A 13,681-nucleotide genomic window follows, 5' to 3' on the forward strand; every position below is an offset into this window, starting at 1 on the left:
AGCGCCCAAAACCGGCCCGGCGGAGTTAGCAGCGGCGATCCCCGGAGTCAGCCCCGAAGTCGCCCCCCGAGTCGCCATCCCTCCGACGATCTCGCCACCTGAACACGTTTCTGCCTATACGCTTCAGACTGCGGTAGTAGGTTGCCGACCAAATTCTAACCCTGACCTCCAACAACCACGACTCCATTCCTCCAACGTACCAATGCAATTCAATTAGGCTCCACAAATAATCCGCTCTAATTCGTCGACACCTGCTATATCTGGTGGCAAGAATACAGCGACAACGATGGCCAGAAAGAACAAAAGAAGAGGAGAAAAAGATGTGATAGTGCCCTTAAACTAATTCGAACCAGTGGTTTCGATTTCTTTAGTTCCCCGTTGATTACAGATTAGACGAAATTTATGCTCTGATTAATCCGTTGTCGTCTTCAACAGCCGACCGCTGCGCTAAACATGCCGGCCTCACTGCAACTAACCCGGCAGGGCCCGAGAAGCAATCGTCGGCAGATCGAAGATGGATCGGTCTCTCTCCATCCAAATGGCACTTTTTTGGACTTGCAATCCAAGGATGGATTACTTCGGCCTGCTGCAGTTAGTTAGGGTTTCAAAATGCCCCCGGAAAAAAGACAAAGGATATAGGATAGAACTTTATGTTGTATGGTCAGAGCGTACTGCGTAGAGCACACAACACGCCTGGGCACCATTTTGGAACTGCAAAATATTTTTGGGAAGGATCAAAGTTGGCACAAGAAATTCATATGTTCAAATTCGAAACAAAATGTAGAACTTTGGTTGGCTGGTTCCGAACCTAACCATCAAAGCTAGGGATATGAGTTGCCATCTGTCTTTTTCAATCAACTAGTCGGATGATTGAAAATCAACCTTTTGAAAAACAATAAACTCAACTACCTTGGTTTCATATTTCTAACACAAAAGTATTCCCACGTATTGACATATGGTGCTACAAATGGTGGCATACGGACGGACATCGACATTGAAAGGGTATGGTAGATATTTGTCCCATCTCGTCCAATCACACGTCTCCGGCATTGAACAGGCGCAGACATCGGAGATGCGTCGCGGACGGGTCCTCGACCGGCGCGCCGCTTCAATGGCAGAGGCAGTGAGAGGTCGCGTTCGCCCTGAGCCGTCTTCAAACGTTGAGCGGCACGCACTACAGCGGCATGATTGCGGGGAGCTGTCACCGGACGGGCACGTGCGTGGGCGAGGGAGGAGGGGTTTTGGTGGGCCAAGGGTGTCAAAAGTTGACGTGGAATTGGTCCAAACTCCGGTAAAGCACCTCGTGTTTGTCTCCAGTTTGCGAGAGAAATCGCGTCCGGACCATTTTGAATGACTTTTGCTGTCCGGACAGCACGGTCCGGACACATGCGGGAGGTTTGCGGGTTGGCATTGAAGATGCCCTTAGTCCACATATGATACTATAAATATTATGATTTCTTAAAAAGATCATGATACGCTAGGCTTACCACTGGTCAAATTATGATGTTGCAGTCCAATAGAAACTTACGAGAGCCGTGGGTTTATGTCTGACTAATTTAGATGGGGCTGTCAAAGAGATGCACCCGCAATGTGTTTATGTCTTGGTCTCGCCCTGGTACCTGGATTGAACTTTGGTTTAAGCACCAACGACAGGCTCCGTCTCTGCTCGGGCGAGTCGCCAAAATCCGGGCGTCCACTACGAGCCATTTTAATACTACTACTGACCAGCCACCGTCCGCTCCTCCGGTACGCCTCGCCGTAGATTGCTCGCCTCACTCTCTCTCGCACACACCTGCGCGTCGTCTCCCTCTCCCTGATCGTCTCGGAAAAAAATACTTTTGTTTAGCGTTTCTGCGTGGCAGACTGGCAGGCAGCGCCCGTTATGCGGCCTCGTGCTCCTCACGATCATGGGGTTGGATCAACGAGTCGTGTTGGTAAATTTGCTACCTAGGACAAAGTGATGATGTGGCATGTAATAAATGTGGAGAGAGAGCAAAATTGTATATAGAATAATCAACAACCTTTGCACAAACTCCAAAATGAAATAGAGAGCAATCACATTTATTTTCTCATCATCTATTGGATACCTTAGATACAACCCATTGGAGTAGTTGTATGATAGCTTATTGGTTGATGACTGGACATTTTATCAATAAGACTAACATACAACCTGTTGAAGATGCCCTAAACAACGGTTTGACCCCATCCCGTATAGATTGAAGGCGCTGGCTAGGTTATTCTTTCGAGTTCAAACCGTTGAAAAAAGTTGAGGCATTGGGATGATCCATATAGTGAAGGGCTAGAGGCTAATTAAAGATGAGTTTAGTTTACCCGAAAAAAAGAGAAGATGATGAGTTTAGTTGACACTAGCCCGGCCCTCGTTTTGCATTTGAATATATGAGTTTTCATTTTGGATTAAGATATTACCATTTTGCGAAAAAAATTCTCCAAACTTTCCATATAAGTGTAACAATGGTTGTACACAGATTCTCATTGGTAACAAAAATTACAACTAGGTTCTTAGACCATCTAGCGACGACTTCATGCAGTGGGATGATCTGAAGGCGTCATCGTCATCATCCCTTCTTTATCAAAGCCGTGCAATCTTTGTTGTAATAAACAATCGAAATGTTATTGTATTAAAATCTTAAAGAACCAACGCATAAGAACATTAACCGCCCCTGACGATGAGAAGCATGGATTGGAATAGCCATACTTGCAAACACACCAATGAAAACAAGGGTTAGCCGAATCCAGGCAGGCCCACTAGAGATGGATGTCAATCGGACCCATGAAGATTCACTGGGGACCAGCACTGACCGGATGATCGCGGAGGGCAAGGAATTTGTTGAATTCTACCGCCGAGAGTTCTTGTGGTCATGGGAGAGCACTGGTGCATATTTTTCATGCTTTGCCTATATGGCTTCACTCACATATTAATTCTTTGCAAACCTCCCAAACGCAACATGACTCATGTTGTAAAGCACTCATCATGCAAATCTTTGAGCGCAACATGGCTCATGATGCAAATCTCCTAAGCACAACATGACCCATGTTGTAAACCTTCGAGCACATCATGACCCATGTTGCATACCTCGTTAGGTGGATCAGACCGAGCGCAAACATAACATGTGTTCCAAACCTTCAAGCGTAACATGGTTACAAGCCTCGTCAGGATCTCACGATGGATCCAACGGCTGGCGGCCCAGTCGATCATTTGAAAACATCAGTCGACCGACCGGTAGGATGAAAAAACAGGTGGTTCTACTTGACCAAAGCCCCACGAAGCCACGTACCAAGACACGCACCCCCGCCGTTACATATACCGCCCGCTGCCCCTCCACGATCGGTCCTCCCCCGTCAGTCTCGTCTCGCCGGCTCGGCCCCTCGCCTTCGCCGGAAAACCTCAGACGGCGCACTGCCGGCGTCGATCGAAATGCAGGGCCACGCTGACAGCGAGAGCGGCCTCGCCACCGCGCCTTCCAGCCCCACACGCTACCTCTGCTCCGGGCGAGACGGTGAGTGTGACGAAGACGGCGGAGGCATCCATTACTTCTTCAGCGCCCCGGCCAGCCCCGTGCACTACATCCTCCGTTCGCCGCCAGCGTCCTCCGCGTCGGTCCACTACGCTCCCTCCACGGATGGAGACTTCTGCACGGCCCCCGGCGACTTCGAGTTCGCCGCGCGCCACCGCGGTATCGACGGCGCCGGCGCCACCACCACCATGAGCTCCGCCGAGGAGCTGTTCCTATCCGGCCGCATCCGCGTAGGTGGCCTCTCCCCCATCCGCCAAGAAACGGATTGCAGGGAGCAGCAGGGGGAGGACGGTGAAGACGAGGGCGGCGTCGAAGGCCGCTCGCCGCGGCCTCGCCGGACCAGGTCGGCTTCGCCGCCCCGGAGCCCGCGGCTCGCCAAGACTGCAGAGCCTGCCGACTCCTTGGCATCAGCGTCGTCGTCATCCTCCTCCTCCTCCTCTTCCTCTGCCAAGACCATGCGGCGGAGGATATCGCTGCGGGACCTCCTCGGCCGCACCTGCAGCGATCCCTCGATGAGGCCGCCGGCCCCTATTACCACCGCCGCCGAGAGGTCAGGATCCTGGCTGCCATCTATCTGGCCGGCGCGGGCCAAGAAAGCTCTGCCCTCCCCGGCGCCGCAGCCTGCTCGCCGGTCAGTTTCGTCGGTCAGGGCAGCACCGGGCGGCGCGGGGCGCGATGAGGCGCCGCGGCGGCGCACAACGTCTCTGCCGTACCGGCAAGGCCTGGTTCTTGGATGCCTCGGCCTAGGAGCCCGGAGCTACGGGCTCGCAAAGTCCATGCACCCCCTCTCCACGCGGTGATCTCGGCACGTCTGGCAAGTGGCGAGGCATAGTTTCAGGGCTTATCTGAAAAATATTTGATGCGCTTTTATCCCCAGTGCAAAATGGAAACAATGTTATGTATACATCGCAAATACAGTATGATTTTGTTCAGCCGGCTCAATCTTTGCTATGTGAGAGTCCTTTTATTTGATTGAAGGATAATTGTTACCCATATCAATTCCTTACTTCATATTGTAAGGAATAAACATCTTTGTCCTGAATTTCATTCTCCACTATTCGTTGTGTTTCGTGTTACTCTCTCCGACCCATATTACTTGTCTTAGATTTATCTATGATACAAATCAGATTGAGTACATTTTTTTCTTACTCCATCCGTCCAAATGTAATGTGCATTTTCCCTATTTGTTATAAAGGCTCTGACAAACAATCCTGCAAACAAAAACAATTACTGGATCAATACTGCAATCTCATGTATGCGGCTTTTAATACTACTACAAGTTTAATGCCATTAATATTATTCACATAAATCATATATTAACAAAGTAAATCACAATTAAAACCTTGTTTTAACGAACTAAAATGCACCTTACATTTTAAATAGAAGGAAGTTACTGAGGTCAGCAACAAAAAGATAGAAGAAGGGAGTTACTACATATCTAAAGCGCGCCTTACATTTGTATACCTCTATTTTTTGCGAGTCCCGGTGTCACACACCATCAAGAGAAGTGACAAATGGCGTAATTCAAAATCGTAGGCATCTTCTTTCGAAAACCAAATGGCGATGCTATTTTTTCTCTGTGCATCATGATGGGGACTGTACTTGTTCTCAAAGTTTTAGTGGCATTGAAGCCTTTGGCCTCTTTGGCTTGTGGACGATTTAAGAGGTTTTCTTCTAAATCCCTATTGTCCCTTTCCATAAGTAGTTCCACAAAGAGCTGGTTTTTTCTTCTGTTCTGTCTCTTTGATTTTGTTATTATGTTTCCTAGTGCAATCATGATCCATTGAATCCATGGTTTCAGTACACCTTTTATTGGGGTAGGAGAGTGGCATCATTTTTCAGTTTTACATCACGAGTGGTTACCTTGCTGTCAAGTTGGTGTCGGCAGGGGCTTCTTGATCAATTTTTCTCTCAGTTCAAAGGAATGATTCACATCTAGTCTAGTTAGTGAGTCGCAAGTTCATTTTCTTGGCTTCAGGAGTGAGCCTGTCTGCTGAAGGCGACAGGCTGTTTGGTGGAACGGTGAAAAGTACTCAAGAATGCTACGAATTGCAGGGAAAGGATTGATACTCCCTCTGCAAACAAATATAAGATTTTTTAGATCACCACTTGATTAGATCATAAAATTGGTCTTGTGCTACACTGAACCTGGAGGAAATTTCAACTGATAATCCAACACCAACCAAAAAAGCTCGCTTGAATTCACCACCATCAGTTTTGTGTGGCTTCAGACATTCAGTATAGAGTTCACAAATCATGTTCAACAGGACCTGTTTGATCAACAGATATATTTTCCAGCAAAGCATTCAGCTTGGAAGTAGTCTGGACTATGATTCTATGAAGGATTCATCAGAAATCATCAAGGTGCATTCGGGATCATCACACACCATCTGCAAGATAGTAACATAAACCTTCCAGGGTCCAAATCCATGTGATAGCAACATAAAGCTTTGTTTTACTTTGCTTAGAAGCAGCAAAAGCTATAGGCTCTCCAACTGCAAGGGGCGCACACACACTTGCCCTCATACAGCTACTACATAGATTAGGTTAACATGTCCTGATAAGTGCGCAAAGTTGACCCTAAGTAACAGATTACTGATGCGAGTGAAGTAACATTTGAACAGATCTTAAAGCGGCAAACACATCATCGATGACGAGCATGCTTGATTTTCCAAACATCTTCTGCGTGATGCTGAATTCTACAGGAACAGGTAATTGTACTTGTCGTTCGCAAGCTTGCATAGCCCGTTGAATGCCACACCATCTGCAAGATTAACATGGTTGGGAGATCAATGAGGTTCTGAAAAGAGATAGATAATGTTGGATCACAAACAAAGATGTTGACTCAAGAAAAAGAAGGTCTAAGTAGAATTATTTCTGTGTGTCAGAAGTGCAGAATAAAATAATACAAAAGGCAGAAATGCCCTTGTTAATGAAGATGTCTTGGAAAGCTGTCATAAGAAATGCTGCACTGGTGAGCTAAATAAGTAAATAATCCTACTTATTCAGAATGATTGCTCATAAGCTACAATAAATTCTCTTCCCATGATAAATAATGTTTGCTGTCACCTTGACATCAATCCAAATATGATGGTCAAGTAATAAATGAGGCACCATTTCAAGGATGAAGCTAAGTTAATTAGAGCATCTCAAGAAAAATAACTAGGCGGATACTCGTCCTGCCCAATAGATTAAGTCAGTTTTGGCTTTACGGTTTTGGTTGTTCCAGAGAATAAAGGGAAACAGCTTCTAAACTTAGAATTTAGGTAAACACAAGTAGTCACCTGGGTTCCTCCGATGCTCTCAAACAAAATTAGATTTGAACGAGACATGCATTAATATATGTTGACGTAAACAAAGAATAACAAAGCCATGCGGTAAGTAGCAACCGGTTCAGGAACAAAGCTCATTCATAGAGTACTGAAAATGTATGCTTCATATTCATTCACCTTCTCCTCACTGATCTAAGGTGGTAATGGAACATCAATATAGGTACAGCTCCTCTTATGTCTATGGAATTATGTAAAAGGAAACAAAGTTGAATTTTGAAAAATTGAAAGTCAAACCTCATTGCAGCAAGAAGAATTAACCAACAATCACATTAATTGTAGTGAAGTGCAAAGAAAGACACTATAATCCAAAGACACATCAAATCTCACCAAAGTTTTCACCAAAATCAGTGCAAGATTCAGCACGGATGGACAGGCTGCTGTCAGCGATCCCAATAACCTCGATGTAGTGTGGTGGTTCAGGGGCACCAGAAGCACCTCTGATAGTCAACTGATGCCCATCAGTGGACAGCCCGAGAAGAACTCCACCTTCATTGTGTTGGACTTGAACCACTGTGCGCACTCGTCGCCCAAGAAACGTCTTCAGAGTCTCTCCATTGACAAATGGCGAAGGAGCTGAAGTATCCATCTCTGCATGGTGTGGCATCAAACTTATCAACTCAATTCAGCATTGTCATCAGATAGCATGGAGAATAAGTAAATTGACACATCTCATAGTCATTCCATCATGCCAAGCAACCACATGGAAGAAGATTACACATAGTGCCCTGGCAGTGTAGCTAAAGCTGTGGTACTGATAAGATGTAACCATGCTACAGAGTATCAGCCACATAAAACTTTTAGGGATGAGCTACATGCTGATTAACCAAACAGTTTGGCGGCTATCATAAATCATAGCAGAACCACTACGGCCAGTGACAGCATCCACAACTTGTGTTATCAAAATCTGCTCATATATAGCTGACAGAATGACCTCTCTAAATCACATGCTTGTTCATAGCCCTGCATTTCATTGGTTTCCGACGAGGGCCATATGCACATCAGATCCCTACGCTACCGTGGATCGATCTCGCACTCTCTGTAGAAGTAACTCAATCATATCGATCAATTGATAGATGTATTAACAAGGTCATGCCAGAAACAAATCCGGTAAGGAGCGAGAGCTCCGATGGAAGAAAGGACTCACCGCCACCGAATGAGACCACCCACAAAATTGTGTTTCCGGATTCGATTGGTCACGGCAAGCGAGGACCGATTTAAACTGGATGCGACTCGGTCGGATCTATCCAAGCAAGCTGCGCTAGGGGCTTCCATGCCACGGCAGAAGAAATCGATGGGGACACACCGATCGCGTAGACCCGTAGGGAACGTGAGGCAGGAGAAGGAGAGGGGGGTTCGAGATGTCGTACCCGCCTTGGTGAGAGCAGTCGGCGGGTTCGGCGGCGCTGAAGGGTCCGGCGCTTCGGCTTGGCGGCGGCTATGGAAACTGGGAGGTTTGGGAGAGAGAGCGAGGGGGCTGGGCGGGCTCGAGATGAGTACTTGCCAGCGGGAGCCGCGGGCGTGAAATGGGCTGGTTGGATGGCGCCAACGCCGGCCCTGCCAAAGCTGAGCGCGCCAATTTTTGGCGCGCGATTTCGCCGCCGCGGGCTCGGCAGGCTCTGGACGACGTGTGAACACTTTTATTTTCGTGTATGTATTGTTTTATCTTGCTCATCCACAAAGCCCAACAGCCAACATACAAACCATTCAACCCAAAACTGATTCTTTACATGCTTCTACAATAGTCATGTATTCTGCTTCGGTGCTACATATGGGAGAAACTACTGGCTATAATGTTGACTTCCAGCTCACAGCACAATCATCAATAATGAAAACATAACCTGTAAGGACCTCCTCTTATCTAGATCACTAGAAGCAAAATCTAAATCCACGTAGCCAACAAGTCCCTCGCTAGCCTTGTTGAACTTCTAATAAGCATAGGAAGTGTCACGAACGTACCTGAAAATTCAGTAAACAATCTTCCAGCATTCTTTACCAGGATTAGACATGTATCTATTGACCAAACTCATCGCGTATGATAAATCAGGACGAGATCATGCTCGAGCTCAAGGTCATGCATAGCCACAATACAGAAAACTATACGAATAGTTTGCTCCCCCCTTGGATGATCATGACCAGCACCATCTTTAAATCGTCGTCATCATTTTCTTTGTGTACCTCCTCGGGAAAAGAGTCTTTGAAAAATGTTTCCCACAACATCTTCATCTACACTATGCAACGGGCTAGTACTCAAATTGAGCCCATATATGAAGAAAACCCGAGAAAATGAAAAAATGCATTGGGGCAAATCGTCAAACACCTCACGAGTGGAGAGAGGTGACTATCGCGCTACCGGAGTTGGTGCATCGGCGAGGTTGCTGGAGATAAGATGGGATGGGGAGAGGCATGGGCACAAGGGGAACCAATTCCGGCCTTGCAATCAACCTACGCATTTGCTGACGAAGTCTGTGACGGCTCAACTTTGACGGCGGGGTCGATCGACAAGGGGATGCGGGTTGGACACCAAGAATTCGCGCGTAGGTCGCATGTGGGCTCTGCTGCTCCGATGGATGTGTGGACGTGAAATCGAGGCATCGTAGTGGCCGACGAAGGGGTGGAGCTCGAGATGGCAGTGGAAGGCAATGGTGACGAAGCCCACGGTGCTTTCGCTCTTGTGTCAGGGTCGATCTATGAGGGGCATACAAATTGGACATTGAGAGCTCGCGGGTGGGCTCTCGGTTGCCTTCTTTTCCTCTAGCGGATGTTTGTGCGAGAAATCGGGGCATTGAAAAAGACGTTAGAGGGGTGGTACTCGCGATGTTAGGGGCGGTCGAGAAGGGGAGACGAGTTGGACGATGGGAGCTTGCGCCCAGAGCGCCGGTGGCCTCCCTGCTCCTGCGATGAATGCTTGGGCACAAAACCCGAGGCGTCGCGGTGGTGGGTGGGACTTGGGACGGCGGTGGAGGGTAGCAGAGTTGGTTTCAGTCACGGTGTTGGCGGATAAGGAGAAGGCGTGGCGAGTCTGGCAGTGGGGTTTTGTCAAAGGTAAGCGGTGTCGCGGAAGGAGATAAAAGGATTGAGAAACCTCCTCAAACTGCTTAATTTTGGGAAGGAAGGAGGTGTTTTGAGGAGCAACCCCTATTTCTTGTGAGAAGTTAACGGTTTTGAGGGAAGATCTACAAAATGTTTAACTCTCAAACATAAAATTTTCAGGGGGTGGAAAGAAGATTTGAGGAAAGGGCTGGAGATGCTCTTACTGAAAATCGGATAACCCACTTATCATGGTGCAAGCTTTTTATATATAGTGATTTTTTTTGAATTTTTATATATAGTGATATTCAGATGGTTCAAATGCGTCTAGGAGACCGTGAGGTTAGCTTTGACTTTTCCCCTCTTCTTTCACACTGAAGATGCCCTTAGGTACACTCCAATTTGTACTCTGCTTAATCCACAAAAGCTCTTGAACAAAGCAAATCAACGTGGTCGTTGGGGCGTGCGTGAAATTTTATAACTGCCATAGCCGGTGCTTGGTCGCTAAACTGGCCCATAAGTATGCACGGATGGCGAATGAAAGGCAGAGTGCTCCTTCACACTGCTAGCTACGTACAACATAGTACTCGTACAACTTTACGCCTGCACTGGCAGGTCGAGAAGCACCCGAGCTGGGCCATGGCGTTCCTCGGTAGCTACAGGGCGAGCGTTTTGCTGCTCCTGACATGCGCTAGTTGCATTTTGATGCCGGCGGCAGCCGACTATGCCAAGTACAAGGACCCGAAGCAGCTGCTCAACAGGCGGATCAGCGACCTGCTGGCGCGGATGACCGTCGCCGAGAAGATCGGCCAGATGTCTCAGATCGAGCGGGAGAACGCCACCGCCGACGTCGTCAAGGAGTTCTTCATAGGTACTCCGTGTCGTATATGAATTTCACGTGCATTTTTCTTAGGGTGCGTTCAATTTATCAACGGCCCGCCCTGGCTGCAGGCAGCGTGCTGAGCGGCGGGGGCAGCGTCCCGGCGACGAACGCGACGCCGGAGGCGTGGGTGAGGATGGTGAACGAGATGCAGAGGGGCGCGCTCTCCACGCGCCTCGGCATCCCCATGCTCTACGGCATCGACGCCGTCCACGGCCACGGCAACGTCTACAGGGCCACCATCTTCCCGCACAACGTCGGCCTCGGCTGCACCAGGTACCTAGGTCAATAACGTTAATCGATCAGATCGATGGGTTCTCTAATAGTACATGATCAGATCGATGCACTAGTTAATCATCTTAAATTGAACGGCTAGCTTATATAATGTTCAAGTCTGTCGCTCATATACTAGCTGCAAGACCTAGCTACCCCAAGTTGTTTTTTGTGTTCGATGTTGCATTATAAAAGTAAAAGAAAATTCAAACGAGGAGCTCGCTCACATCTAGCACTACTACGTTGCACTTGCACGGAACCCACTTGCACCTACGTACACATAGATTCAAAATCATAAGTGCAGTGTTGTACCGATGGTGAGTCCAAACAACAGTTGGTTTGACACGAGTACTTCTGTTCACCACGGCGGTCTACTCTGAGGTGAACTCGGTCTTAATGCAACGTTTGGTCCAGGGACCCGGAGCTAGCGAAGAAGATCGGGGCGGCGGTGGCGCTGGAGGTGAGAGCCACGGGGATACCGTACGTGTTCGCTCCGTGCATGGCGGTGTGCAGGGACCCCAGGTGGGGCCGCTGCTACGAGAGCTTCAGCGAGGACCCTAAGCTGGTGCAGCAGATGGCCTCCGTCATCTCTGGCTTCCAGGGCGAGATCCCGGCCGGCGGCCGCCGCGGCGCGCCCTACGTCGCCGCCGGGCAGCGCAACGTCGCGGCGTGCTCCAAGCACTACGTCGGCGACGGCGGAACGGCCGGCGGCGCCAACGAGGGCGACACGGCGGCCACTTTCCACGACCTGCTCAGCGTCCACATGCCGCCCTACTACAGCGCCGTCGCCCAGGGCGTCTCCACCGTGATGGTCTCCTTCTCCAGCTGGAACGGCGCCAAGATGCACGCCAACCGTTTCCTCATCACCGACTTCCTCAAAACCACGCTCAGATTCAGGGTCTCCGATCGACTTCTTCGCCGTGCATTTCTCTCTTGTAAACATGGTTCCTCTCACTCATCTATGTGTGTTTCTTCAGGGTTTTGTGATTTCGGATTGGGGAGGGATTGAAAGGATAACGACACCTAAAGGTGCCGACTACATGCTGTCCGTCAAGCTGGCAATCATGGCCGGCATCGACATGGTGAGTGAAGGAGTGCACTGCTACTGTTACTGTCAGTGTACACAACAAATCAACATCATTCATCCGGTCGCGCCTTTTCTTTTCAGATCATGATCCCGTACACATACACGGAGTTCATCGACGACCTCAGCACCTTGGTGCAGAATGGAACCATTCCGATGAGCAGGATCGACGACGCCGTCCGGCGGATCCTCCGTGTCAAGTTCACCATGGGTCTGTTCGAGAACCCCTACGCCGACTTCAGCCTCGCCGGCGAGCTCGGCAAACAGGAGCACCGCGACCTGGCGCGGGAGGCCGTGAGGAAGTCCCTCGTCCTGCTCAAGAACGGCAAGGCCGGCGAGAAGCCGCTGCTGCCGCTGCCCAAGAACGCGGGGAGCATCCTGGTCGCCGGCAGCCACGCCCACGACCTCGGCAACCAGTGCGGTGGCTGGACCATCACCTGGCAGGGCGTCGCCGGCAACAACCTCACCACCGGTAATGCACAATGATAGCGCGCCGTGCCATGCCAAGCGGCAACCGATCAACTGAATGAAACTAACAACGTGAACGCGCGCAGGGACTACGATCCTGGATGGCATCAAGCACGCCGTGGGGCACGGCACGGACGTGGTCTACTCCGAGAACCCCGACGCCGGCTTCATGCGGCAGAACAAGGCCCGCTTCGACTACGCCGTCGTCGTCGTCGGCGAGCCGCCCTACGCCGAGTCCTTCGGCGACAACCTCAACCTGACCGTGCCGGCGCCCGGCCCCAGCGTGATCCGGGACGTGTGCGGCAGCGTCAGGTGCGCCGTGGTGCTGGTCTCCGGCAGGCCGCTTGTCGTAGAGCCGTACATGGACGCGATCGACGCGCTGGTTGCGGCGTGGCTGCCGGGGACGGAGGGGCAGGGCGTGAGCGACGTGCTGTTCGGCGACTACGGGTTCAGTGGGAAGCTGGCGCGGACGTGGTTCCGCTCGGTGGAGCAGCTGCCGATGAACGTCGGCGACGCGCGGCACGATCCCCTGTTCCCCTTCGGGTTCGGGCTCCAGACACGCGCGGCTGCTGACATGGAAGCTCTGAACTGATAGATGCGCCTGCCGCTAACTGAGGGAAACTCCGCTCGCAGTGGTTTAAGAGAATTAGCTACTCCTGTCGCAACTAATTTATTATTCATCAGATGATCAGAACTAAAATTTTCGTGTAAACTGTTTGCTGTGTGTCAGTGTCGGGCGCGACCATCAGAACTAGACGTTCCCCTAAAAAAAACTGCTCTAGACGTCTCCCGTACGGATTCCCAATTAGCAATCGCCTACGGGGCAACGACTACTTTTTTTTTTTGAGGGGCAAAAGGGATTTTATTAACAATGTGCGGAATACAAATGATATGGGCAATATCCCTAGCCACAAGTGGCGCCCGACTGCAAGAGAAGTAGCAGCCTTAACCAAAGCATGAGCTTCATAGTTCAACTCATGAAATTCAAAAAAAAAAATATTAACAAACTCTAGTTCCTCCATGCGGTCCTTTATCTCGTGCAGGTCCGGTTAGTGCAGTTTGCTGGTTGCGCGGTGTAGGT

General features: G+C 49.7%; 3 protein-coding genes across 4 annotated transcripts; 2 read left to right on the plus strand and 1 right to left on the minus strand.

The window, feature by feature from the left end:
• The first annotated feature begins 3,323 nt into the window (after window positions 1–3,323).
• On the plus strand, window positions 3,324–4,468 carry LOC125541458 (trinucleotide repeat-containing gene 18 protein-like). The gene has a single exon (XM_048704868.1). It carries the CDS (start codon window positions 3,437–3,439, stop codon window positions 4,334–4,336), a length of 900 nt encoding a protein of 299 aa, XP_048560825.1. The 5' UTR covers window positions 3,324–3,436; the 3' UTR covers window positions 4,337–4,468.
• Window positions 4,469–5,927: 1,459 nt separating this feature from the next.
• Window positions 5,928–8,393, minus strand: LOC125541459 (replication protein A 14 kDa subunit-like). 2 transcript variants are annotated; one of them, XM_048704869.1, is made up of 3 exons: window positions 8,236–8,393; window positions 7,196–7,456; window positions 5,928–6,300 (listed from the first exon to the last, which is right to left on the minus strand). In XM_048704869.1, exons 2-3 carry the CDS (start codon window positions 7,452–7,454, stop codon window positions 6,236–6,238), a joined length of 324 nt encoding a protein of 107 aa, XP_048560826.1. In that variant the 5' UTR covers window positions 7,455–7,456; window positions 8,236–8,393; the 3' UTR covers window positions 5,928–6,235. The 2 variants fall into 2 exon arrangements, with proteins under 2 accessions (XP_048560826.1, XP_048560828.1); XM_048704871.1 differs by having other exon boundaries at window positions 8,240–8,386.
• Window positions 8,394–10,463: 2,070 nt separating this feature from the next.
• On the plus strand, window positions 10,464–13,356 carry LOC125541460 (beta-glucosidase BoGH3B-like). Its single transcript, XM_048704872.1, has 6 exons — window positions 10,464–10,766; window positions 10,847–11,051; window positions 11,463–11,946; window positions 12,026–12,130; window positions 12,217–12,604; window positions 12,687–13,356. The coding sequence occupies exons 1-6, from the start codon at window positions 10,535–10,537 to the stop codon at window positions 13,190–13,192; spliced, it is 1,920 nt and encodes a 639-aa protein (XP_048560829.1). The 5' UTR covers window positions 10,464–10,534; the 3' UTR covers window positions 13,193–13,356.
• Window positions 13,357–13,681: the final 325 nt, after the last annotated feature.

This window comes from Triticum urartu, chromosome 2 (assembly GCF_003073215.2).
Source record: "Triticum urartu cultivar G1812 chromosome 2, Tu2.1, whole genome shotgun sequence".
Taxonomy (NCBI): Eukaryota; Viridiplantae; Streptophyta; class Magnoliopsida; order Poales; family Poaceae; genus Triticum; species Triticum urartu.